The sequence below is a fragment of the Calidris pugnax genome, unplaced genomic scaffold (assembly GCF_001431845.1).
Source record: "Calidris pugnax isolate Ruff unplaced genomic scaffold, ASM143184v1 scaffold86, whole genome shotgun sequence".
NCBI classification, from domain to species: Eukaryota; Metazoa; Chordata; class Aves; order Charadriiformes; family Scolopacidae; genus Calidris; species Calidris pugnax.
The window spans coordinates 941,267-968,844 of record NW_015090843.1 but is presented as its reverse complement, the minus strand read 5'-3'; the positions used below and the strand labels follow the sequence as shown (position 1 = coordinate 968,844).

The 27,578-nt window shown below is 40.6% G+C and overlaps 1 protein-coding gene across 1 annotated transcript in view; it reads left to right on the top strand.

The window, feature by feature from the left end:
* The window catches only part of LAMA2 (laminin subunit alpha 2), a 412,919-nt gene that overhangs the window by 131,366 nt on the left and 253,975 nt on the right, over nt 1-27,578 (top strand). The window contains exon 5 of the mRNA XM_014942611.1: nt 26,874-27,053. Coding sequence (XP_014798097.1) covers nt 26,874-27,053 — 180 coding nt within the window. The remainder of the gene's footprint in view (nt 1-26,873; nt 27,054-27,578) is intronic.

The following is a 27,578-nucleotide window of genomic DNA, read 5'->3' as shown; positions in this document are numbered from 1 at the left end:
AATTAACTTTTGCTGAATTGATGTTTCTTGCTTTAATGGTAATTTTTTTTTTTTTTTTTGGCACTGACTGAGAGTGGTTTATGGCAGGGGTAAGAACCGGCGGGATGAGGCTGCTATTTTGGGGTAAAGAAGAATGCTCATTTTGTGACATTTTCATCTTTACTAAACACTGTATCAAGGTGCTATTTCTTTTTTTCTTTATTTCCTCAGATGATCATTAGGTTGAGAACTAAAAATTAATGGGTTACCATGGTGATTTTTTGCTTCAGTTCCCTGACACAGGAGCCTCTGATGTTTGCATCTAGTTTGTACTTTTATTATTGCAATCTTTCTTCTTCTGCTAGACTATAATTTGTGTCACAGCTTCCTTACCTTCATGACTAGGTGGATGTAAGGCTCTGGACATTAACTTTCAAAGCTGTAATTTCTTTTTTTTTTTCCTGTGAGGTGTATGAAGATTTCTTTTAGTTAATGCTTGTTTGAACTAGCATGTATATTATTTGTATTTTGATGCAGATTTTTCAAAGCTAGACCCTCTGAAGGCTTCAGGTGCACCAGTCGATGACTATAACATGTTAGGAAAATGCATATCTTTTCATAGAAAATGACACATTTTACTTGAGCTGTAGCTTGAGAGGAAATAAAATAGGAGGTTACACTTAGAAAAAGCATTCTTCAGGCATACATAGATTCAGAGTATTTTTTATAGGCTAGGAGAAAATATTTAGGTCAAAAATAATTGTTTTGTTGTGTCTTTAATATAAAGTAATTCTCTGTGCAAGGAGAGATTGAAAGTCAAATCCAGTGAAGGCAGAGGGAGAAAGGTTTAATTAATCTGATAGGAAAGCACTTGGTTTTACTTATAAAGAAGAAAAAAACCTCATATTCTGGGAAACATTGAGTTTCTCTACAGTGAGGCTTTCTGAAAGTATAAAACCCAAGAGAAAGGTGTGAGTTTAAGTCCCACCTTATTAAATCTTAATTGGAATAGCCAGTCCTGGTCCATATTAATATTATCACACAGCAGAGTTCTGATTATAATGATTATTGTTGCGCAAAGGTTATGTAAAATTACAAGGAGAAGAAATTGCTCCCTTTTTTTTTTTTTTTGTGTATCTCGTACCTCCCCATCACCAAATCCACTTGTGCAACTGTGGGCTTTTTGCCTTTCCATCACATTGTTACTTGTTTGGTGTCTCATATTTCACGGAAGAATAAAGCTGAGATGCAGATTAGCTGCATCAGGATGCTGTGAACATCACTGCCTGCTAATTGTTGCAATACTAATTTGGTATCATGAGAAGAAATCCATAAATGTGTCTTTGCCCCAAATTGTAACCAGTGAAGAAAGCTGGATATTTGTAATCATCCTAATGAGGAAACGGAGAGGTGAAATTTCTGGATTCAGCCAATATTTCCTTGTAGTGAATAAGGGGAGCAATCTCTGACCCTCCTGTGTGAGATGCTTTTCATGTGGTATTTTCAGTTGCTGACAAGGATCTACCTTGACATTTAAAGATCAAAAAATTGAAAGATATTAGCCCTATATTTGAAGGAAAGTAACTGATTCTAGAAATGAGAATGCCACCTGATAGCAGGATGCACCAAGTGTACCAAATTTCAGAAATGATTCTCTGTTGCTTCAGATCAAAACCAGCCCTGGGTGTTGCTTGTTTCTTTTCAGCAAGTGGCATTTGTGACTATCGATGTGACTATCAGATGGTTGATAAGACTATATTGATAATGACTTTCAGACTATTATTAAGAAGTAATATAGTTGCACATCTGTTAGTTAAACATTTTTTAGGAGCACAGCCCAATGCACCCTTTAAATCAGGGTTAAAGCACTGGGTCCTTTACCTCAACAACATCATCCTCCTTCCGGCATTACATTTACTATGTAGAATTAAACAAATTAATATGCAGTATTTTTGTAATACTGATTTTTAATAACTAAAGCAGCGCATGAGAAAGGATTTAAGAATAACTTAGGAATTAGAGCTGTATTTCATATCCAACACTTTCTTACCTCATGGGTTTTCCTCATACTGATGCATTTTGGATTTTTCATACTGTTGATGATTCCCTGTTCCAAATACGTTTCCATCCTTACCTTAGATCCCTCTGGAGTTCTTGCATTCCTGACACCCTTTGGCACTTAGTTCCATATATCTGGTGCCTGTTGTACAAAGAATCACCTCCTGTTGTTTCATTCCAGCTTGGCTCCCACTGGTTTCATTTGGTGGACTCCAATTCTTGTACTGGAAAAGTTGGTGAACAGTCAACCTGGAACCAGTTTTTCTTATTCATCATTTTATAGTTTCTATCATATTTTTACTTAAGTCATGTGGTTTCCAGGCTGAAGAGTCTCTGTTAGGTTTTTTATACAGAAGGTATTAATTTGTTTCATCATCTTCTTGTCCTTCTTTGGACCTTTCCCAGGATGTAGATCTTCATTTTAGAGTGAGGGGACAGTATTATTCAAGGTGTGGGTGAACCATGGATTTTAGTTCATCTAATTACATTTTCTACTTGTGATTTCCTAAAATCTTGCTTCTGACTTGCTGTTTTAGATTATTATTGCAATCTTTCTTCTTCTGCTAGACTATAATTTGTGTCACAGCTTCCTTACCTTCATGACTAGGTGGATGTAAGGCTCTGGACATTAACTTTCAAAGCTGTAATTTCTTTTTTTTTTTCCTGTGAGGTGTATGAAGATTTCTTTTAGTTAATGCTTGTTTGAACTAGCATGTATATTATTTGTATTTTGATGCAGATTTTTCAAAGCTAGACCCTCTGAAGGCTTCAGGTGCACCAGTCGATGACTATAACATGTTAGGAAAATGCATATCTTTTCATAGAAAATGACACATTTTACTTGAGCTGTAGCTTGAGAGGAAATAAAATAGGAGGTTACACTTAGAAAAAGCATTCTTCAGGCATACATAGATTCAGAGTATTTTTTATAGGCTAGGAGAAAATATTTAGGTCAAAAATAATTGTTTTGTTGTGTCTTTAATATAAAGTAATTCTCTGTGCAAGGAGAGATTGAAAGTCAAATCCAGTGAAGGCAGAGGGAGAAAGGTTTAATTAATCTGATAGGAAAGCACTTGGTTTTACTTATAAAGAAGAAAAAAACCTCATATTCTGGGAAACATTGAGTTTCTCTACAGTGAGGCTTTCTGAAAGTATAAAACCCAAGAGAAAGGTGTGAGTTTAAGTCCCACCTTATTAAATCTTAATTGGAATAGCCAGTCCTGGTCCATATTAATATTATCACACAGCAGAGTTCTGATTATAATGATTATTGTTGCGCAAAGGTTATGTAAAATTACAAGGAGAAAAAAATTCTGCCTTTTTTTTTTTTTTTGTGTATCTCGTACCTCCCCATCACCAAATCCACTTGTGCAACTGTGGGCTTTTTGCCTTTCCATCACATTGTTACTTGTTTGGTGTCTCATATTTCACGGAAGAATAAAGCTGAGATGCAGATTAGCTGCATCAGGATGCTGTGAACATCACTGCCTGCTAATTGTTGCAATACTAATTTGGTATCATGAGAAGAAATCCATAAATGTGTCTTTGCCCCAAATTGTAACCAGTGAAGAAAGCTGGATATTTGTAATCATCCTAATGAGGAAACGGAGAGGTGAAATTTCTGGATTCAGCCAATATTTCCTTGTAGTGAATAAGGGGAGCAATCTCTGACCCTCCTGTGTGAGATGCTTTTCATGTGGTATTTTCAGTTGCTGACAAGGATCTACCTTGACATTTAAAGATCAAAAAATTGAAAGATATTAGCCCTATATTTGAAGGAAAGTAACTGATTCTAGAAATGAGAATGCCACCTGATAGCAGGATGCACCAAGTGTACCAAATTTCAGAAATGATTCTCTGTTGCTTCAGATCAAAACCAGCCCTGGGTGTTGCTTGTTTCTTTTCAGCAAGTGGCATTTGTGACTATCGATGTGACTATCAGATGGTTGATAAGACTATATTGATAATGACTTTCAGACTATTATTAAGAAGTAATATAGTTGCACATCTGTTAGTTAAACATTTTTTAGGAGCACAGCCCAATGCACCCTTTAAATCAGGGTTAAAGCACTGGGTCCTTTACCTCAACAACATCATCCTCCTTCCGGCATTACATTTACTATGTAGAATTGAACAAATTAATATGCAGTATTTTTGTAATACTGATTTTTAATAACTAAAGCAGCGCATGAGAAAGGATTTAAGAATAACTTAGGAATTAGAGCTGTATTTCATATCCAACACTTTCTTACCTCATGGGTTTTCCTCATACTGATGCATTTTGGATTTTTCATACTGTTGATGATTCCCTGTTCCAAATACGTTTCCATCCTTACCTTCGATCCCTCTGGAGTTCTTGCATTCCTAACATCCTTTGGCACTTAGTTTCATATATCTGGTGCCTGTTGTACAAAGAATCACCTCCTGTTGTTTCATTCCAGCTTGGCTCCCACTGGTTTCATTTGGTGGACTCCAATTCTTGTACTGGAAAAGTTGCTGAACAGTCAACCTGGAATCACTTTTTCTTATTCATCATTTTATAGCTTTCCATCATATTTTTACTTAAGTCATGTCATTTCCAGGCTGAAGAGTCTTACTGTACTCTGTTAGGTTGTGGACTCCAATTCTTGTACTGGAAAAGTTGGTGAACAGTCAACCTGGAACCAGTTTTTCTTATTCATCATTTTATAGTTTCTATCATATTTTTACTTAAGTCATGTGGTTTCCAGGCTGAAGAGTCTCTGTTAGGTTTTTTATACAGAAGGTATTAATTTGTTTCATCATCTTCTTGTCCTTCTTTGGACCTTTCCCAGGATGTAGATCTTCATTTTAGAGTGAGGGGACAGTATTATTCAAGGTGTGGGTGAACCATGGATTTTAGTTCATCTAATTACATTTTCTACTTGTGATTTCCTAAAATCTTGCTTCTGACTTGCTGTTTTAGATTGCTGCTGAGCATTGTCGCTCATTGGAGTTTAATGTTTTCTCTAGGAAAAAATAATAGTAGTATCACTTAAAAATATTAATAGCGTACCCCTAAGCTCTGTGCCAGTTTGGCCTTCCTGGCTTCCTTTCCAACTTCAGGTATTAAAATTCCCACTCAGTTCCCTTTCTCTTCTTGATCTTTTTATCCTTTTTCACCTCTTTATGATGTCTTTCTACCAGATCCAATGTACTTCCTCTCTAGTTTTTTTGTTTAAAATAATTTTTGCTTCAAATTTACTTCTTCACCTGATAGAATTCTCTTAGGGATACACTTTTGTCACCTGTCCTACAGTTCCTAAGGGACTGAGACGCCAAAGCAATGAATGAGGTGCAGATATTTGCATGGGGGGGACAGACAGGAGTATTTTGTGCTGGCCAAACCACGTCGATGGACCGTGTCACACCTCACACGTCTGTATAAATATCATCACCGTGATTCTGCTGCCAGAGTGATGCCAGGTATTAAATCAAACTCTGTCTTCTCTATTGCTTCTGAAAGCATGTGGTGCTCATGTGGTGTTTGTGCAGGGCCTTTCCAGGAGTTGAAGACCTCCTCAGCATGGAACCCTGGCCTTGTTCTGTCAAAGAATTCAGCCCCCAGAAAGGTTGTGTCCTTACAGTGGGAAGGTTAGTGCTAACAGATTGTCTCAGCAGATTTCCTGAGGGTGAATTTCAGACGTTGATTCCTGAGCAAGAGAGAATATTAGCCAGTAGATTCAATTCAGCTTCCTGAGGTTTGTTTTGGTTTTATTTTTTAAACCAGGTATAGCATTAAATTGAAGGTACTCGGCAATACTTTCAGAAAGATATTAACACCTGTACCTCACCCTTACAAAGGATTTTTTTGATCTGTCACTGTTACCAAGCTGTTGATCTGCATAATATTATTTCCATGTTCACAAAGGTAAAAATTACAGACCAAAAGACTTTTGCAAGAGTCAGTCTGTGTGAACTTCTTGGTTTAGCCCCAGCTGGCGACTAGGACCACACAGCCACTCACTCCTCCCAGTTGAGATGGGGAGAGAATTAAGAGTAAAAGTGAGGAGAAACTCATGAGTAGACATAAAGACAGTTTAATAAGTAAAGCAAAAGCCACTCACACAAGCAAAGGAAAACAAGGAATTTATTCACTACTTCCCATGGGCAGGTGGGTGTTTGGCCATCTCCAGGAGAGCTGGGCTCCATCACACCTAAGAGTGCCTTGGGAACCCAAAGTGCTATATCTAATAACATCCCTCCTTCCTTCTTCCCCCAGCTCTTTATACTGAGCACAATGCCATATGGTGTGGAATGTCCCTTTGGTCATTTGGGGTCAGCTCTCCCAGCTGTGTCTCCTCTCAACCTCTTGTGGTCGCCCCAGGCTGCTCTCTGGTGGGGTGGGGTGAGGAACAGAAGAGGCCTTGAGAGCTCAGCAACAACCAGAAACATCAGTGCGCCAGCAACACCGCTGTCATCCCAAATCTATAACATAGAGCCACACCAGCTGCTGGCAAGAACCTTAACTCCATCCCCACTGAAACCATGACAGTGAACAACGGAGCGTGAGGTTCTCCGAGTCCTGCTGGTAGCCTCTAACGAGGAAGTCCATTCTGGCTACGGTATGGCTGGAGCCAGCCAGGGGACTGATGGAGGGGAGTTATGGTGGGAGTAAATAGTCTCCTTCCTCTTTCACAAATGAGTTTTCCTGTCACCCTTACAGTGGTGAGAATGACACTGCAGTGAAGGTGATGCTTCAGTGCTGCTCCTTCAAATCACAGAATCGCCTAGGTTGGAAAAGACTTTTAAGATCATCGAGTCCAACCATAAAAAAACCCCAACAAAACAAAAAACCAACACTAAACCATATTCCCAAGCATCATGTGCATCCCGACCTTTCTGTGTCAAAATTGTTCCTACTATCCAATCTGAACCTCCCCTGGTGCAACTTGAGGCCATTTCCTCTTGTCCCATGGCCTGTTCCTTGGGAGCAGAGACCGACCCCCCCTGGCTACACCCTCCTTTCAGGGAGTTGGAGAGAGCCAGAAGGTCTCCCCTCAGCCTCCTTTTCTCCAGGCTGAACACCCCCAGCTCCCTCAGCCTCTCCTCACCAGACTTGTGCTCCAGACCCCTCACCAGCTCCGTTGCCCTTCTCTGGACCCGCTCCACCACCTCAATGTCTTTTTTTGTGGTGAGGGGCCCAAAACTGGACACAGCCCTTGAGGTGGGGCCTCCCCGGTGCCTAGGACAGGGGGAAATGCTTCACCTCTCAGCGCTCCTGGGATGGCAGAAACGTGAGGGGAAAAAAATACTGTTTGTGTGGTACTAAAGGCTAGTCTGTGTGAGCACAGTCATTGGGCTTTATTTTCTTCAGTAAAGTAGAAGTTCAAAGTGTGTACTAAACATGGAAAAAAGGAAAATGACCAGAAACAAGTGCCTTGATGGTAGTGTTTTGTTATTTTGTTGACTTGCCATGCTACCTGAATGTGAGTGCTCTGCCCCTCTTTAGCCAGTCTCAGCTCACTTTGAACAACTCCCCCCCCCCAGTAATTTAGTGTCCTCTGGGATGGCCAATGATGCCAGTGCAGGCATTGAACTCTGCTACTTCCCAATCTTTTCTTGCTGTTTTTCTTCTCTTCATACCATGTGGCTTGTCCTGGCCGCTGTAGTCTCACTGGTTCACAGAGAAGGAAGGAAAGAAAGAGAGACTTCAAACGGACTTGGTCCGTTCTCCCCACAGCCACATCTAATCAGTTTTCACCAGGACTCTGGGACTCAGAGGCCAGAGGGTCAGAATTTTTCAAAGTACTCAAAAATGAAATGTATTCAGTTGCAGACTGAAAATGTTGTGATGTCTTTTTCCCTAATAATAAGTGATGCAGCTGCTACAGTGTTTCTAAAAAAAAAATAATTGCATAAGTCTGTGGTTTGCAGTATAGATGCTGTCTTTATAATTATTAATTTGATCCTCTCAGTTCCTAACCTGCAGTCAGCACCTTGTCTTTAGTGTGAAATCATATTATAGAGTCTGAACTGTCAGCACACCTTGATGAACAGCAATAGGTCTCTTTTCAATAGCATAAGATGGAGAAAAGACTTCTTATACAGTAAAACCTCATGCCGGTAACGTCTCTCTCTCCCTGCCCTCAGCTGCAGTCACCCTGGGCATTTCTCATGGGTATGCTGAATTTCCATAGATTTGATGTGCATCTCTGCACGTTTCCTTAGAGAATTTGTGGTTATAGCATATGTTTCTTGCACCAGCATTTTGTTGATGTATTGGCATTGCAAAAGGTGGGTGATACAAAAAAGTAGGTAACAATCTATTCTTAACGGATGAAACTGTTCAGAAATTTAAGCTGATTCTACTTCCAGCATCACAGTTTAGACAAAGACATTAGACATAGACTAATGAATGCAGTCTGAGTCAGAAATTCCAAAATAGGGTTCTGTGAACAACTTTCTTTAGCTTGACATCTGGTCAGGGGGAATAACATTCATTTAAAATTATTCAGATTTTTTTTTTTTCAAAACAGTGAAAGGCAAATTTTAATTTTGATTGATATGTGTTGCTCCATGTGGTGCAAAAAGAGAACATTTTATTTGGTCATCTTAATTTTTAAAAAAAATGCAGGCAATGAAAACAAATTTCACAAAACTGTGAATGGGGGCCATGCCACAGTCTTTTGCCTAGAAAGCAAAAGCAAAGTGCAGCTGGTCGAGATCTTACCAGATGCCGTCCTTGCATCCAAGAACATGTCCTGCTTCTGAGAGCTACAGCATCCTCAGAGTACTCTGGCTTTCTAACCAGCTGGCATAGATTCATGTTGTAAAAAATAATGAATCAGTTTTTCTCTGGACTGAAATCCAAGTTTTCCACCAGCTTAGGATCACTCTCATCTTCTTGCTTTTCTGTCTTACATGCACTGTTAGCATTTTGCAGTGATTTTTAATGGGGACAGGCAACAGAACCCTTGGATAAATGGTGCCTATTGTTAGAGATCTTTCCTCTGAAGTCAATAACCTTTGGATCAGGTCTTTTCTGAAGACGGTTGATCTCATTTAATTCAATGTTCCACAACTTCAGTGGTTATGGAGTCACTGGTGAGTGTTCTGGATTGCATCATACTTTGTTCTCCCTATTGGTCTTGGTTTATGTTTTGTTTGCTTCCCTTCCCACCCCCACCTTCCAGCTACAGCAGCTTCAGGAAGTCTTATGGTCAAGCCATGGGTTTGGATATCAGGAAATCATCTTTTTGTGTACGATTTGGTCTCAGTGAAATGACTGTGATAACTTCCGAGTCTCCTTTGTTGAGTCTTTTGAAAGCATAACTTAGCCTAAAAAGTTACTTTTATCTGCAAAGAAGGGATAGAATATGGATTTTCTTCAAGAATTCTGGCACATAAGCTTTCAGGTGATCCAAAATTTCCAGTTAGAACAACTATGTAAGAAACAGTTTACAAAAAGAAACTAAACTAGATTTGAGGTTTGGTCAAAGGTCCAGGTCTAGTTTATTTTGTTGGTTTTTGCCTTTTTATAATGAGTAAAACTAAACTTGAGTAGCTAATTTGAGGGAAAAGACATTTAACAAATGACTGCCAAATAAATGGATAAATTTTACATATTCCATGTGCACAATGCTATATTTTGTCACTAATATAAAAATATTAACATTTCCTAATTTCCTAATAGACATTTATAGATACATAAAAGGAAAAAAGCATAATAAGCACTTTATATACATGCTCGATATTGTAGGAGAATTTTGAAAACATCTAGAATTTAATTTAAGACAACTTTAAATTACTTTATTATGCATAATGAGAATAGTCTTTGCAATAATTTCGTCAAATCTTGGACACTAATCTTGCAAGTCAGTAATTTTATAATTGCATTATAGCAATATTCACTGTTAATATTTGCCTGAGAAAAGGAAAGCTTCCAGTTATATTTTTAAGTGGATGGTTCATACTGAACTTGAGTTTCTCATATTTAATACTGTAGAAAAAAAAAAAGAGTGGATATGAAATGTATAAAATACTTTTAAATTGTGCACCAGGAAAACTGTGGAAAACTACATATAAGTGGTACAGCAGTCTCCTGTTACTGGAAAAACCGAAGGAGGGATATTGACTGGTGCTTCTCTGTGGGCCAAGTTGGAATGAAAGTGTCTCTTGTGCAGTTAGTCAGACAGTCCACTCTTCTATCTTGGCGTGTCTTCTGTCCCGGAGCACACACTCGTGTTGTAATTTCTACCATTTCTGGAAAAAAACCCAAAAAGCTGATTAATCATATGAATCATAAGACTTAAAAAGTAGTAAAGTTGCAATATATAAAATACATACTGTATAAGATGGAGAGTCAAACTGATTAGGTGATTTACTTTTTTTCTCTAGCATCCAGCATTTATTGATCGCAGTGTTTCCTGAAAAGAGATGTGTTGCACATCTTAATATAAATCTACAGTAGTTTTTCCAAATTATAAAAGGAGGACTCATGCCTGTAAACGTAATCTATAACTCAACAAACTCTTACTGATGCAAAGGACATGGTATACTGAAGTCTTGGGTCTTGTAGTGACCCAAACCTGTCGTCTTTTCAGGTCTGGTAGCTGATTTTTGGACAGTGGCAGCAAAACCAGAACTCCAGGCACTTGGTAACTTGGTCAGTTTCTTTCTCTTCTGCTTCATCAGGGGAACTGAAGGTCCTGAGTAGATGGTTGTTTTGGAGGTGGGGGAATTGATACTGGAAGACCTTACCCACACAAGTGAAATGAAATACTTAATAGAAAATTCTGCTTAAATGAAATCCTACTTGTAATCACTTTCCACTAAGAGGTAAAACCACAAACATTTATTTACGTTGGCTGTCTATTGCTTTTGGTGTAAGGGCTATTGTTTTGAAATGAGAAAATTATAACATAACTTTCTAAAGGGTTTTTTTGTCCTTTTTTTTTTTTTTTGAATAATTACTAACAGTCATGAATAATTACTAGGAGAAAGAATAGCTTAATTATTGTTTTTAATGAGTCTGGTGGTCAAAGCCATAGAAGGGCTGGCAGAGTTGGTGAGGATGATAAGCAGCTGAGAGATGCAGAGATGAGAGAGGAAAAATCAGTAAAGGTTATAAGGTACTTTAAAACCAGGGTCTGGGAGAAATCTAGGGAGCGTCTGGTTCTAGATAAATCAGTCTTTAATGTTTAAATAATAAAAATCTGTATTGTCAAAAAATGAATAATTTTTTTAAAGGTAAATTTGTTAAAATGCAGGTGGGCTACATAGAGGAGCAATTTTGATCAATAAAATCTCACCGAAGCAGGGAGATATGACTAGGTCAGCCTGAGACCAAACGTAGGGGTGCTTTAATGTGAATGCAAAGGAGTTTTACATAAAAGAAAATCAAAACTAAACAGCATGGTTTACCTGGAGGTTTTAGTTTAAAAGGTGATTGTCTTAGAAAATCAATAGAAGGAAAGTCAGCCAATGAGACACTGTGATATCAAGGGACAAATTCTTTGATTAAGATTAGATCCCATGAGTGAAGCAGGTATAGAGCCAGGTGGGGTATGGAGGCAAACTGTAGCAGTAAACAGTGTTGTATGTGAGAAAATTGATATTTCATGACTAAGAGTAGAAAAAGTTAGGACTGCAGTACTACTTAATCACGGTGTGAAACTAAGGAGGATTTGAAGGCAAAAAGGAAGGCAAAAATAAACACCACAGTGAAAAAATAAACAATGATTAGCTTCCCATAGGCTGGCCAACTATCATGAGTAGAGGCTCATTTTTGAGCGTCCTTAAATGTTCTTCCAAGAAGCAGTCCAGTTGGAGAGCTTAAAGGAAGCAACTCAAAGTTTTGTGAGGAGAGTGCAGAACAGGCTAGTTCAGAATACTGCTATTTAAAGTGGGAATAATAAAGACAGTCAAAAGGTAAAGTGGTCTCTAAAGGTGGAAACACATTTTTATATGTTTTCTTCTTAAGTCTGTATATGCATGCTACTTATAAAAAAAATAAAAATAAATCCAGATTATCCAGAAAGGTAGCAGGATAAAATACCAAAGTATAAAATAGTCATTAGAAACCAAATGACATCATATAAACAATCTTAACCATCTCATCATGCTTACTATACATGTCATATTATTTTATATCATATATCCGAAATGAAATCTGAAAACCCCAAACAGTTGGGAGTTTGATAAAGCACTGCCAAGTTTAGTTTTTGTAGCCAAAGTAAGCACTGCTATTTTTGTAACTTTCCAACAATTAATGATAGGAGCAAAGAACAAAAAGTTGTTTTCAGGTACATAATTCTTTAATCTCCTGTGTTTTACAGATTTATGATACCATTCCTGGCCTGGCCTGTTCATTCTGTGCTACTTAGAAACAGATTTTTTTCCCTGACTTTTTTTTAACCTGTTCATTCTGTGCTACTTAGAAACAGATTTTTTTCCCCTGCCTTTTTTTTTTTAATATTATTCCCTATAAAATCGCTCCAAGTTTGAAAGGATCAGGTTCAGAGTGGGAAAGGGATCAAAGTTTCTTGTATTCTGCAGCCGAGTGTCCTATTTTTTCTTTCTTTTTAGAACATTATAAATGGTTTTAAAGGCATTGAAGGCTCGCTATTCAAAGGGATCCCATCTGTTTTTCAAAAGCCTTCTTCAGTGTGTGTTCCAAATGGTGTTACAGGTTTTGCTAGAACTTAGGCTTGAGCAGCATACGATGGTGGGAATGAGCTTTTCCACGGGGGGGGATCTGTAGTGCAAAAAAACACAACAAAGTTCTGCTGAAATTTCCCCAGTTCAACTCCAGTTGTTAAACTACAACTTCAGAAGTTGTCGTTCGAAAACAGGAATGCTGCAGCAATGTAAATTATATTACTGCAGTTTATTTAACGATAACATTCAGGAGCAGATGTACTTGTTTACTGTTTGAACAGCTTAAATCCTCACATTCTCCCTCTTTTACATCAGCGGTTGTGCTTGGCAGCCCTTCGCAACCCCTTACAGCTGGACAAGTTCCTGGGGATTTTCTTTTTACTGGTCACCACTCCGTTCTGGCAGCGATTTGTCTCATTCTGCAGTGCATCTCATTCAGGAAAACATCTAGTGGGAAGTGCCATGAGTTTTTAGAGTAAAATGATGAATAAGGGGAATCATAGCATCTTGGTAGGGAAAGGGTGGTGGTGTGTTGTTATTTTTTTTAATATTGTTTGTTTTGGCATGGTTAGGAACCCTTTAGTTAAATTCAGGGATCAGAATGCTTTTTATGATAATCTGCAAGAAAACATAACTTTCCTGTTTTAGTAATTCACTTGGAATTACTTGTCCCATTTGCAATCACTGTCCAAAACCAAGCTTACTACTTTAAAAAGTAGTAATAAATAAATATCCTCTTAAAATAACTTGCCATCTCACTTTTTTTAAAAAAAAGCATAATTTAGATTTTTATGTTGTGCTTTTTTGAGTGCTTTTGAAGAACATGTTTGACTATTAGATGGGGTACTGAGGGATATGGTGTAGGGGAGGACTATGTAGAGTAGGGTAGATGGTTGGACTTGATGATCCCAAGGATTTCTTCCAACCTGAACAATTCTATGATTCTGTGACTTGAAATACAGAGCTCTGGATTTCGTCCTGCAGAGACACAGGGGATAGTGCTTCGCCTTGGCTTGAGCAGAGCCCAGACCAACACCATTTTCAGGATTCCTTTGCCCCTGGAGTTGCCATTGGCATCAGCTACTGAGCTCATGGGGCATCTTTTCTTATTTTAATCTGCTCTCCCAAGGGCCACTGGGTTAGGCAGGAGCTGTGTGATGCTGACAGATTGTAAACAGGGACCACAAGGGTCGTACGCGTGTTCAGACATCAGAGCTCAGGCCACCGCTGTGTACAGGGAGAATTAAAACAGCTGCTGTTAGTTTATTTAAAATCCTAAGTATTTTAGGTATTACTGTGTTAGAACAGCAGTATTTTGTGTTAGAACATGTAGCATGTTGCCAGTACCTGCTTGTAGACAGCTCCTAATATACTGGCTCAGTGTGTTTCATCATTGAGAATGTTCCTGTAAAGGCCAAGCCTTTAACTTTTTCTCCAGCTATCTTATTAGTTATTACTGAGTAAAAAAAACCTTTTTACTGTCTTAAGAGATGAGGTCTCACTTGCAGATACACATTGAAGAAGCAGTAGAACACAAACAATCATAATTGTGCTAAAATACAGTGTTCCAGGTCTCACATCTTGCCTGAATCTGAACAGCAGTGTGTGTAACTCCTCCTGAAACTACCCCGTGGGGCAGTGTTTTCACTTAGTTAAGGCAGTAGCAAAAAGAAAACAAAAGCTTGAAATGACAAGGTAATCAAATTCCTTATTATTATTCTGTGATTTATTAATAACTATGACTCTGACAAGGAGCATTCTTTTTTTTAAAGTATGCAAGATGATGTCTTTGACAAATTTTTTTTCCTTGTCCAAAAAATGACAAAGCATGAGAATTACAGAAAAGCACAGAGAGGCAGTGGCTGGAATAAGGAATTTAAATTTCAGGTGAAATTGGAAAGAGGAAAATGACAAAAGCAAGTTAATCAGAACTGGGGAGATGAAGCCTTATTTAGCTTAAGCTGTAGGGTGTAGTTGTCAATGACACAATAGTATTTGCTAAACAGTTCGTTAAGCTGACATTTGCCTGTATTCTTAGGGGGAATGAGTTAGTTGAGATAGAGTTTGACATGCATAGCCCTTGACATTTTAATGCAAGTTTAAGCACTGCATTTCAAGCAGCTCTTGTACTCATTAGCAAGGCACAGAAGGGAGTTGTGCTTTCACTTACTAAACCATTAATTTATTAAGATAGTGAGATATTTATTAGGAATACAGCAAACCTTGCCAAATACACTATTTCTTATATACAATTATGATAAATATGTATTTGTGATGAAAAATTGGATGCTGAGTTCTTGCATATGCTTCCGTCTCCTAGGTTTGAAACTAACTCTAACAGTAGGTTGGGGCTTGCACTAAGAAAGCTCACAGAACTTTTGTCTTTAGGGATTAAATATAAGATGCCAAGAGATTAATTAGTCAACAGTAATTTTACATTTAGTGCAAATGAGCTCTTTGCAACAGATAATTAAAGCTGGTATTGGGTAGGAGAATTATGAGAGCTACTGAATCACCTGTGGAAAAATTGATGCTCAGCGTTGTCCATCTTCACATTGATGTGCTTGCATAAATTGAGAATGTGAATCTTGGAGTACCTTTCCCATTAAATCATTTTAAGACTGACATATCTGTCTTCTCCACTGCTGTTAAGTAGCAAGTCTTTTTGTGCAGGGCAGAATCTTTCCTCTCCTTTATGCTGCTGCCTGAGATTAAATTTTAGTGAGAAATTGACCTTTTTTGGCAGTATTTTAGGTTCAGACCTCTGCCTTACACAGAGCATCAGGTTTGAAGCTCACAGTCTAGATATGGTGTCCAAAAGAAACCACTAAGAACTTGAACAAAGTGAGTTCTTTGCCACTCCTAGCCAAAAATTATTGTAGAGCGATGTCCCTGATCCATCCTTGTGACAAGTTACAATAAGTAACCTTCACCTTTTATGAAAGAATTAAGTCTTCCAGTTTATCTAAGATTCAGGATATAGATAAGTGTCAGTGAAAAGTGTACAGGTTAATGATGCTGAGCATAAAAGCTCCATGCAACGTAGCCAAGCAGCTGGGGGTTTTTATATCCTACAAACAGCTTGAGATTGACTGCACTCAGGTTGCTTGGCAAAGTAACTGACTTCAAATACCAAAGCTCTAAGTAGAAAAATAAACCACTTGGAGTCAAACATGGATATTTTAAATTTGGGTGAGAACATTGTACATACTTTAAAATTCTTAAAACCTTCCTTGAAGTGTGTTAATTTTGAATAACTTAGCAGCTGATAATATACTTGCCTGCAAAGCAGCAGCATTTTTACTGTTGCATTAAGTACAACACCAGAGGCAGCCAATATGCTGCACGTTTGCACATCAGATCACGTAGAAAGGTGTGCAGGAGGAGCAGAAAGAGTGGTGGTGGGGCCCAGTCTGGGCATGGACTGGAGCAACTGGCCCAGTGCAGCAGAGCCTGCCACCCAGGCTGGGTTCCAGAGGGAGGATGCAGATCTTCACTTCTGAGGCTGCGAGGACTGTCTGGGAGTTGAGACAGAAATAGATGGTGTCCTCACCTGCAGAATGTTTGCTTCAGTTGGGGATTTGTGTCACCAAGAGCTGCAGGAGGATGTCAGCCGACTGCGCGACATCAGGGGGGACAGGAAAGAGATTGACTTTCCTCTGGGACTCTGCAGCCTGAAGCCCCAGCTGTACCAAAATAGAGACAGGCAGAGATGGTGCTTGTTGATTCACAAGTGGAGACTCCTGTGATAGTGAGGACTCCAACTGATGACTTCCAACCCCAGGAGGAAGGCTCCTTCTCAGCTACGCTGCAGTTCAGTGCCTGGTAGCAGATAATGGGCTGGGAGCTGTGTTCAATGAGACACATGAGCCAGCTCTGCCTAAATCACCCATGAGCACCAGGAGGAAACAGTGGTGACAGCAGTGGTGTGCACCAAGTTGAACATAAACCTATGCAGCAAAGAAACCCAACGGTGGCCTCGGATAGAGTGTCACCAGCAGATTGAGGGAGGTGATTCTTCCCCGGCTGCTCAGCGGTGATGAGAGCACACCTGGGGAGCTTTTGGACTCCTCAGTACAAGAGAGACATGGACATGTCAGAGCAAGTCCAGGAAATGGCTGGGAAGATGGTGAAGGACTTGGAGCATCTGTCCTACAAGTAGAGGCTGAGAGGTCTAGAGTTGCTTAGCCTGGAGAAGAGAAGTCTCGGGGGAATTTTATCAAAGTGTCCAAATATGTAGTGGGGTGCGAGGTGATACTTTTCTCTTGTTTTGAAGACTCATTACAAGTTTGGTCTAAATAAGCCCATATTTATTAATATAGGAGATTTTGTTTAATGCCAAAAATGGCATAAAGTTTCCTAGGCTACGTCCATCACTTCTCAGTGGCAGAAACCCAGTGAAATGTGTGGTGAAATTCTGGTCCTATGGCTGCATAGTCTGATGGTCATCTGGCTGCAGCACATGGGAAGTCCTCTCAGGTGTCTTCGTTGCCGAAGCTGGGATTGGATCCATGCAAGTGTTGCCATGGTGTCTGCAAAAGTATCTGTACCCAGCAGCTGAGAAGAGTTACTCTGGTAATTAATACCTACAATTAAAGGGTGTTGGAAATAGGTGGTACAAGAGGAGCATCAGAAACAAGAAGCTGTTTAGGAATGACTGAGGGGCACTATTAAGAATTAAGAAAGTCAGCAGAAATAAAACGGTGTATGAGATCTCTATGAAATAAAATATTGCACCTAAATCGAGAGAGCATAGGTTTGTTACACCAGGAATTGCCCAAAGAGAAGTGTGGAAGTGCCAAAAGAAGGCTATGAATATCATATCAGCCTTCTTTGGTGGACTGTGTAGGTGTCAGGACGGAATGTAATGAATGCAGAAGAGTAGTTCTAAACCACCTGTATGTTCTTTGTGCAGCTTGGAGAGGAACCCACGGCTTAGTCCTAAACAGTGCACAGATCCCAGTCAGGAATATTAACCATTGAACCTAGCCAAAAATTATTGTAGAGCGATGTCCCTGATCCATCCTTGTGACAAGTTACAATAAGTAACCTTCACCTTTTATGAAAGAATTAAGTCTTCCAGTTTATCTAAGATTCAGGATATAGATAAGTGTCAGTGAAAAGTGTACAGGTTAATGATGCTGAGCATAAAAGCTCCATGCAACGTAGCCAAGCAGCTGGGGGTTTTTATATCCTACAAACAGCTTGAGATTGACTGCACTCAGGTTGCTTGGCAAAGTAACTGACTTCAAATACCAAAGCTCTAAGTAGAAAAATAAACCACTTGGAGTCAAACATGGATATTTTAAATTTGGGTGAGAACATTGTACATACTTTAAAATTCTTAAAACCTTCCTTGAAGTGTGTTAATTTTGAATAACTTAGCAGCTGATAATATACTTGCCTGCAAAGCAGCAGCATTTTTACTGTTGCATTAAGTACAACACCAGAGGCAGCCAATATGCTGCACGTTTGCACATCAGATCACGTAGAAAGGTGTGCAGGAGGAGCAGAAAGAGTGGTGGTGGGGCCCAGTCTGGGCATGGACTGGAGCAACTGGCCCAGTGCAGCAGAGCCTGCCACCCAGGCTGGGTTCCAGAGGGAGGATGCAGATCTTCACTTCTGAGGCTGCGAGGACTGTCTGGGAGTTGAGACAGAAATAGATGGTGTCCTCACCTGCAGAATGTTTGCTTCAGTTGGGGATTTGTGTCACCAAGAGCTGCAGGAGGATGTCAGCCGACTGCGCGACATCAGGGGGGACAGGAAAGAGATTGACTTTCCTCTGGGACTCTGCAGCCTGAAGCCCCAGCTGTACCAAAATAGAGACAGGCAGAGATGGTGCTTGTTGATTCACAAGTGGAGACTCCTGTGATAGTGAGGACTCCAACTGATGACTTCCAACCCCAGGAGGAAGGCTCCTTCTCAGCTACGCTGCAGTTCAGTGCCTGGTAGCAGATAATGGGCTGGGAGCTGTGTTCAATGAGACACATGAGCCAGCTCTGCCTAAATCACCCATGAGCACCAGGAGGAAACAGTGGTGACAGCAGTGGTGTGCACCAAGTTGAACATAAACCTATGCAGCAAAGAAACCCAACGGTGGCCTCGGATAGAGTGTCACCAGCAGATTGAGGGAGGTGATTCTTCCCCGGCTGCTCAGCGGTGATGAGAGCACACCTGGGGAGCTTTTGGACTCCTCAGTACAAGAGAGACATGGACATGTCAGAGCAAGTCCAGGAAATGGCTGGGAAGATGGTGAAGGACTTGGAGCATCTGTCCTACAAGTAGAGGCTGAGAGGGCTGGGGTTGCTTAGCCTGGAGAAGAGAAGTCTCGGGGGAATTTTATCAAAGTGTCCAAATATGTAGTGGGGTGCGAGGTGATACTTTTCTCTTGTTTTGAAGACTCATTACAAGTTTGGTCTAAATAAGCCCATATTTATTAATATAGGAGATTTTGTTTAATGCCAAAAATGGCATAAAGTTTCCTAGGCTACGTCCATCACTTCTCAGTGGCAGAAACCCAGTGAAATGTGTGGTGAAATTCTGGTCCTATGGCTGCATAGTCTGATGGTCATCTGGCTGCAGCACATGGGAAGTCCTCTCAGGTGTCTTCGTTGCCGAAGCTGGGATTGGATCCATGCAAGTGTTGCCATGGTGTCTGCAAAAGTATCTGTACCCAGCAGCTGAGAAGAGTTACTCTGGTAATTAATACCTACAATTAAAGGGTGTTGGAAATAGGTGGTACAAGAGGAGCATCAGAAACAAGAAGCTGTTTAGGAATGACTGAGGGGCACTATTAAGAATTAAGAAAGTCAGCAGAAATAAAACGGTGTATGAGATCTCTATGAAATAAAATATTGCACCTAAATCGAGAGAGCATAGGTTTGTTACACCAGGAATTGCCCAAAGAGAAGTGTGGAAGTGCCAAAAGAAGGCTATGAATATCATATCAGCCTTCTTTGGTGGACTGTGTAGGTGTCAGGACGGAATGTAATGAATGCAGAAGAGTAGTTCTAAACCACCTGTATGTTCTTTGTGCAGCTTGGAGAGGAACCCACGGCTTAGTCCTAAACAGTGCACAGATCCCAGTCAGGAATATTAACCATTGAACAATTGTTATGTAAAAATAACCACAAAATACTCAACATCCCAGGGGAAGAAAATCTGCCAAAGTAAAATTTAAAAATAGGAAAGATGGTCAGACAGCTAAAAAAAAATCCAGAGAGCTTAGAGTTTGTTTAAAGATAACATTACACACACGTGCATGCTATGTTTAAGAATGGTTCCAAAAATCCTACAACAGTTTTAAACCATAAACTAAGGAAAGATAGTAGATACTAAAAGTAAACCAACTTCATTTATTAAAAGATGTCTTTTCCTCCAAAAAGAGAGGTAGGAAAACAGAAAGACAAAAAGAGGTAGGAAAATAAGCTCCAGCAAATGAAATGTTAAACTACAATAAAGATGCGAAAAAGATTCTGAGTGACTGAATATGAAGTGGAAATAAACCTTTTTTTTTTTTCCAAACACATCAGGCTCAGGAAGTCTGCCAGAGAATTGGTGGGCTGAGAGATGATCAAAGAGCATTCAAGAAAGATAAGGTCATTGCTGAAAAACTAAATTAATGATTTGAATTGGTTTTTGCTACAGAGACTGTCAGGAGGGTTTCTGCGTTGGAAACATTATTTACAGGAGAGGAGTTGGAGAAGCAAAGTAGGTTGTTAACTGGAGAGGCACAGAAATAGGTATAATTGGATAGTGAAAAGAAACTCTAGGCTAAAGTAGGTGAATTACAACATTACTATTTAACCCCTCACTTACAAATATTGTCAGTAACTGGGGAGTGTGGGGTGTCAAATTAAACACCAGTCTTCTAGAAACATTCCTTAGGAATCCAAGGAAACTACAGATCTGGAAGTCTGATGCCTGTGCCAAGCAAATTCATAGAATCATAGGCTCATTTAGGTTAGAAAAGACCTTTAGGATCATTGAGTCCAACTGTAAACCCAGCACAGCAAGGTTATCACTAACCCATGTCCCTCAGCACCACGTCTACCTGTCTTTTAAATACCTCCAGGGATGGGGACTCCACCACTGCCCTGGGCAGCCCATTCTATTGCTTAATAACCCCTTCTGTGTCAAAATTATTCCTGCTATCCAATCTGAACCTTCCCTGGCACAACTTGGGGCCATTTCCTCTTGTCCCATCACCTGTTCCTTGGGAAATGAGACCGACCCCCCCCTGGCTACACCCTCCTTTCAGGGAGTTGGAGAGAGCGAGAAGGTCTCCCCTCAGCCTCCTTTTCTCCAGGCTGAACACCCCCAGCTCCCTCAGCCTCTCCTCACCAGACTTGTGCTCCAGACCCCTCACCAGCTCCGTTGCCCTTCTCTGGCCCCGCCCCAGCCACTCAATGTCTTTTTTTGTGGTGAGGGCCCCAAAACTGTACCCAGCCCTCAAGGTGGGGCCTCACCAGTGTTCAGTACAAGGGGATGGTCACTGCCCTGGTCTTGCCTTCATCTTACCTCATCTAACTTATGTTATTTTGGGTACTGCATGGGGCAGGCTGCCACGCCGGATAGGTCTTCTTGTTCTATCTTGGTCCAGACATTCTGATGTACTGAGATGTGCTTTGAATATCTTTAGTAGCGTCTGTGTTGTTCATAATTGTGGGCAGTCTGGAAAATCAGGAAACTGTAATAGCAGCACTTGTTGGTAATGCAAAATTTAAGATCATTTGTTCTGTTAGCAGCTCATGATACTAACTGAAAAATACCATGTGAAGATTAGTGTTGCTAAAAGGAAAGTAATACATGTAAGTAAAAAAGGAATTATGCATGAATGCTGATGGACTAGTGTTGCACTAAATCCTCTTCAGAGTAGAGAACTTGTAGCATGCTCAACAGTTCTCTGAAAAAAATTGATTTAACATCATACTGAAGTTCAAAAATGAAAAAAGATGTTGACTACTCCCAGTTTCCTCAAATGAAAAACTAGAGCGCTGTCACTGAAATGATTCACAGTCTGAGTTCCAGGTTTAAAAGGAAAAAAAAAACCCAAACCAACCCCACCAAAGGCAGTTATTGTTGGTTTTTTTTTTTTAAAGAAACAAATTTCCTCCAAATGGGACAAGTGTTTGCAGTGATGAAAAACATAATGGTGGCAAAGGGAGTAGAGAAAAGTCCAACTGGTAGACATTAGCACTGTGAGTCAGACTCACTGGGTAGCTCAGGAAGCGTTTAGACTGTTTAGTCAGAGGAAGGGATGAGATTGTGTCAGAGGGATCACTCTCAAAATACCCAGTTTCTTATATTCTTTCCTAATCGCTTTCTGCTGGCCTCTCTTGGAGACAGGACATTGAATGAGGTAGATCTTTGGTGTTACAAAAGGGCTTTTCTGTTTTGTCCTTTAACCGGAGTATGCGTTTTTCCAATAACTTAGAAGCTTTGGTTCCCAGCCAAATACAGAAGATAGACAACTTGGTAACTAAACTAACTTGAATATGTGCTGCTGGGTCCAGTCCTGTTTAACATCTTCAATAATGGTTTGGATGATGGGGCAGAATGATGGGGAAAGTTTGCTGATGACACCAAACGGGGAGGAGTGGCTGATAATGCTACCATCCAGAGGGAACCTCTACAGGGTGGCAAAATGGGCTGACAGGAACCTCATGAAGTTCAGCAAGGTTGAGTGTAATTTCCTGGACCTGGGGAGGAGCATCCGCAGGCACCAGCACGTGGTGGGGGCTATCCAGCTTGAAAGCAGCTTGGCAGAAAAGGATTTCAGAGGTTCTGATGGCCACCAAGTTGAACATGAGCCAGCAATGGGCCCTTGTGGCAAAGGTAAACGTACCCTGGGCAGCATTAGCCAAAGTGTTGCCAGCAGGTCAAGGGTAGCAAGGTCAAGGTCAAAGATACAGCACTGGTGAAGCTGTATCTGGAGTACTGAGTCCAGTTCTGGTGTCCTCAGTACATACTGGAGAGAGTCCAGTGAAGTGTGACAAAGATGATGAAGGGAGTGGAGCATCTCTTCTATTAGGAAAGGCTGAGGGAGCTGGGATTGGTCAGCCTGGAGAAGAGAAAGCTCTTACCAATGTGTGTAACTACCTGAAAGGAGGGTTCGAAGAGAACAGAGCCATGCTCTTCTCAGTGGTGCCCAGTGACAGGACAGGAGGTGATGGGCACAAACCAAAACACAGCAGGTTTCATTTGAAGATCAGGAAGCTCTTTTTTAATGTGACCGAGCACTGGCACATGTTTCCTTGGGAGGTTGTGGAGTCCTTGGAGATATTCAGAAGCCATCTGGACGTGGTCTTGGGCAACTGGCTCTAGGTGGCCCTTCTTGAGCAAGGGGGTTGGAACAGATGATCTCCAGAGGTCCCTTCCAACCTCAGCCATTCTGTGATATAATCTTTTTGAACATACAGTTGCTAATGTAGCTACTGGAAAAGGTCATCATACCCTTTTGCTTGACTAGTTCTAGTCAACTGTTTGACAAATCAGACACCATTCAAAATTATTTTTCAAAACGAGAATTTGGCTTTCATTGTGGTAACATTTAGATGTTGTGGAAGGGAACACTCATTTCCCTCAAAGATCCCATTTGTTGGAATATAATCCTGGAAGTATTCCCTGCTAAGGAAAAAAATTTTCTAAGGTTGAAATCTACATCACTTTCATTTAGAATCCAAAATGGCGATTACCTCAATCTTGAAATTGGTAAATAAAAGTTGTCCATAAAACCTGAGCAACATTTGAGATTGTTCCCTCACGGGGACTTGGATTATCCAAATTCTAGTAGCCCAATGGGTGAATTAAAGTATTAATATATTCCTGGTAGACTCAGTTTTGGATCTTAGCTCTGCCGTAGGACTCTGATGTGTGTAAAACTGCAGTGATGTCTCATTGTGAGAGCAGTATTGAAAATATTGTAAGTCTGATTTCTACTTAAACTTCCTTAAAAAAGTTATTTAAAATTCTTACTGTTTATTCATGATTAATGACAGATGTTCCCAAAGTACTCTTAGTTTCTTCCTTGTTCTCTTTTCAAGGGGTAGGAAGAACTTAGTTGGACACTCTTCAAGTTGATTCTAAATGTTTCTAGGGAGAGATTAATGATTTCATCACAGATGTTGAGAGGAGGAAAAATAATTTACAGTAATTAATTTTGCCTGTGTAAAATGTTCCCTTCAGGTACCCAGTTTTAATTTCCTAATCTCAGTCTCATTTTGGTGTTTGAACAGGTGCCCCATTTCACGCAGGACATAGCTGCCTTTCAGTCCTTATGAGAAATTGTTTGTCATTTTAAAATTAAATTGTGAAACATTTAAACACAAGCGTGAAAGACAATATAAATGGAAGTCATCATCTCTACTGGTTTAGCCTTGCCAAAGAGGTGTGCTGCTGGCAGATAGACCCGTGAAAACTTTTTAAAAGGGGATCTGTTCTGAAAAGGATGCCCCTTGTTTTATTTGGTTAATTTACTTTTTAATTCTGTAAAGCCACCGCTCCAGGGTGGTGGGTTTTTTTCCCATCGGTGACTGAATTTGTTCTTTTTTAAAAAATATAAATATGACTGCAATTTGTCAGCTGTGTCATCTGGGGTCAAGCTGTGTCCGTGATTCATGCTTTTAACTCTCTGTGGGCTTATTCTGATACACGGCCTTTTACCTACATCTTTTTCCCCCCACGCCCAAAAGCTTAATTTTTTATCTTTTTGATGAGATACTCTACCATGCTGCTTATAGCCATGGTGCTGGTGCTGTCTCAGAGTGAGCCAGGGGATGTTTTCAGCTCTACTTTAGCTATATTTCTTCTTTATCTCTGGAATATCAAAGTTCAGTCTTTAGTATTCTGCTGCTTCAAACTACACCCCGTCTATGTTTGATGCCTCTAAGAAAGAAATCTCTTGGATCCTGTTTAAAGGAAAGAGATGACAGTGTGAAAAACCACTCCAATGTATTTCCTTGCTCACAGGTAAATATTATGCAAAGAAGTCTTTAGGCATGTGTTCTTACCCAAATCTTGCTTCTGTTGGAAAGATCTGTCACTTTCTGTGGGACCTGTTGCCACCATCTCCCGGCTTCTTTTGAAGTTTGCTCTCCACACGTGTTCTCCTCTCGCTCTTCACCAGGGACAGGAACAGTTTGCTCTCTCTGGTTGTCTGGTTTTGCCCTGCTTGTCACTAGACATTTCTCGTTCAGGAGCCCCTCCTTGCTTCTCTGGAGGTTTTATTATAATCTTTTGTTTGTACTCTGTCTTCTTCATAGCATTTTATCCTGTTTGTTTCCAGCCAACTGTCTCCTTTAATTTAATTACTCGTAGTCAGGAGCAAGATTGAGTCAGAGCTCGAAGTGAGGGTGTTGTTATGATCTCAGGAGGAGGTAGCAATGTCACCTACTGCTGGAGATCACCTGGTGGCAGCCTGGAGGTGCTGATTCATACTCAGGCAAGACAGGGCTGACAGTTGCTCCTGGCAGAGTGGCTCCCCCTGATTTCGCACAGCTGTGGATACGCTGTAGAAGGATGCTAGATGTGATGAGGCTGAGGGTTTCCCCGTTGGTGGTGAAAATAAGTAAGTTAATAGTATCATGCAGCCAGTGCAAGACAGCAGTTGTTCCATCAGGCTTCTACCCAGTGTCTGTGAAAACTCCAGGAGAGGAAGAGCTACTGCTTTGCTGGGAGCAGTAGATTCTCTGTCTCTTTCCACAGCCGAGCGAGTGCCAGCTGGCACCTGGAGCGCAGCTCTTTGCCTAAAACAGTGGTAAATATCATCACATTCAATGTCAGCAAATGGCTGTGTGGCCTGAGCGCTCCCTCACAGCACCCAGGTAAGGTGTACAACGTGTTGATTGCAAAGAATAGATCATTCTCTTATTCCTTCTAATGTTCCACACGTTTGGCTCGGCATCTGAGCATTCTTGCACTGCACCAGCCTGTAATAAAAATGCCCCAATTAAAATTTAACACTTCAAAATACAGGAAAATGAGTGGTTTCTTTCCTCCCTCCCCCTAGGTGCTCATTAACAACATTTTGCTGTACCTGACGTTCTTCTTCTTGTAGGCCTTTCCCAAGAACAATTCTGTAGCCGCCCATCTGTTTTATTCTGTTGAGTCACAGCTAATGTGTGCCACGATCGGCTGAAAAGGCAGGAAGGGAAGAAGATTGCTTATTTTTGTTGCCTTGCCCTTGATGCTGCAATTGGGGTCACAAGGGCTCTTTATGGAAGAGCCACAGGGGGCACACACCTAGAAGACTTCCAGAGTTTAGGGTGGGCAGGCAGAGAACAAGGGGCAATCTTTACAGGAGCCACGGTGTAGGCAGAGATTGGTATCGCCTTTGGAAAAAAATGCTGAAGAGAGTTCTTGGAAGTGATAAAGAGGTGATCCCCCACCTTCCTTAGGGACCAGGTGAAACCAGTTGCAACCCAGGAAATTGCTTCAACTTGCTGAGTACAAGATTCAACAGAAATGATGTGTTGTGTAAAGAGACAGAGAAAGGGGAGATGCTGATGAATGCTTATTGTGTCTCCTCTAGCTGCTGCAGCTTGATGTGGTTGTGGATGATGTCTGCTGCATAAGAGGTGCAAACTGGCTCTTGTTGAATTCTGAGTCGCGTTCCATCTATCCATTTCTTTAATTTAAAATTTTGGAGCCTTTTGGTCATTCAATAAATTGAAAATACCTATTTTAGACTGGAGGAGGAGAAATGAGTTGCCCGCAGCATGGCCACTATTGTAGGGCCGTGGTACACATATGCAGTTGGTGTTACAATCTTTCTGTAGCTGATTATTTTCCTTTGCTCAAAATGTTTTTACTGTAAAGCCTCTCTATGCCTGGGGTCTGTGAGTACATGGAATATTTTTGCAGGGAAATCTGCTTTCTGAAGAAAGAAGGGGCTTTACATTGCCACTATTGTAGGGCCGTGGTACACATATGCAGTTGGTGTTACAATCTTTCTGTAGCTGATTATTTTCCTTTGCTCAAAATGTTTTTACTGTAAAGCCTCTCTATGCCTGGGGTCTGTGAGTACATGGAATATTTTTGCAGGGAAATCTACTTTCTGAAGAAAGAAGGAACTTTACGTTTACAAAGGCATTCACACAGTGCCTTCGATGATATTTGTTGGCGTAATCGTTGACATTATGCCAACATTATGTTGACAATCGTTGACAGCATTGCTGTCATCTAATTTCTTATTGTTTTAATAATTCTGTCTTCAGATTCACACTTCCCTAATTAATGGACGGCCTAGCGCTGATGATCCTTCGCGTGAATTACTGGAGTTTACCTCTGCCCGCTTCATCCGCCTGAGATTTCAGAGGATACGGACACTAAATGCTGACTTAATGATGTTTGCACACAAAGATCCAAATGAAATCGATCCCATCGTTACACGGAGGGTAAGTTCTGGCAAGAGAGTAGAAAAGCAGGTGTACAAGTTCTGTTACGCTTGTGAATGCTGTACCTTCCGTTGGAAATACCCACCAACAACTCACCTCTTGTTGTTTGTCAAAATCCCAGTGTTAGAGGATTCCCTCTTCACAGCATTTCATTATCTTCTCTACAGCAGAACTAACAGTGTTATATTTTCTGCTTAATGGTGTTATTAACATACATAACATGCTTTTTAACATCAGCACACAGCCCCTTTGGCTGTAACCATTGGGATGCAGGTAACTGGTTGTTATTAACATACATAACATGCTTTTTAACGTCAGCACACGGCCCCTTTGGCTGCAACCATCGGGATGCAGGTAACTGGCGAGTGATTGCTGTTAGATAGAGTGATTGCTGTTAGATAGTGTCCTCTTGCCTCTGCTGCTGCTCAATCCTTTGCTGTCTCTAGGATTCTTGAAGCCTTTGAGCAGACTTTGTACTAGTGGTGCCAAAGGTAGTAGTAGTGCCTGAACGCAACACTTGTAGCG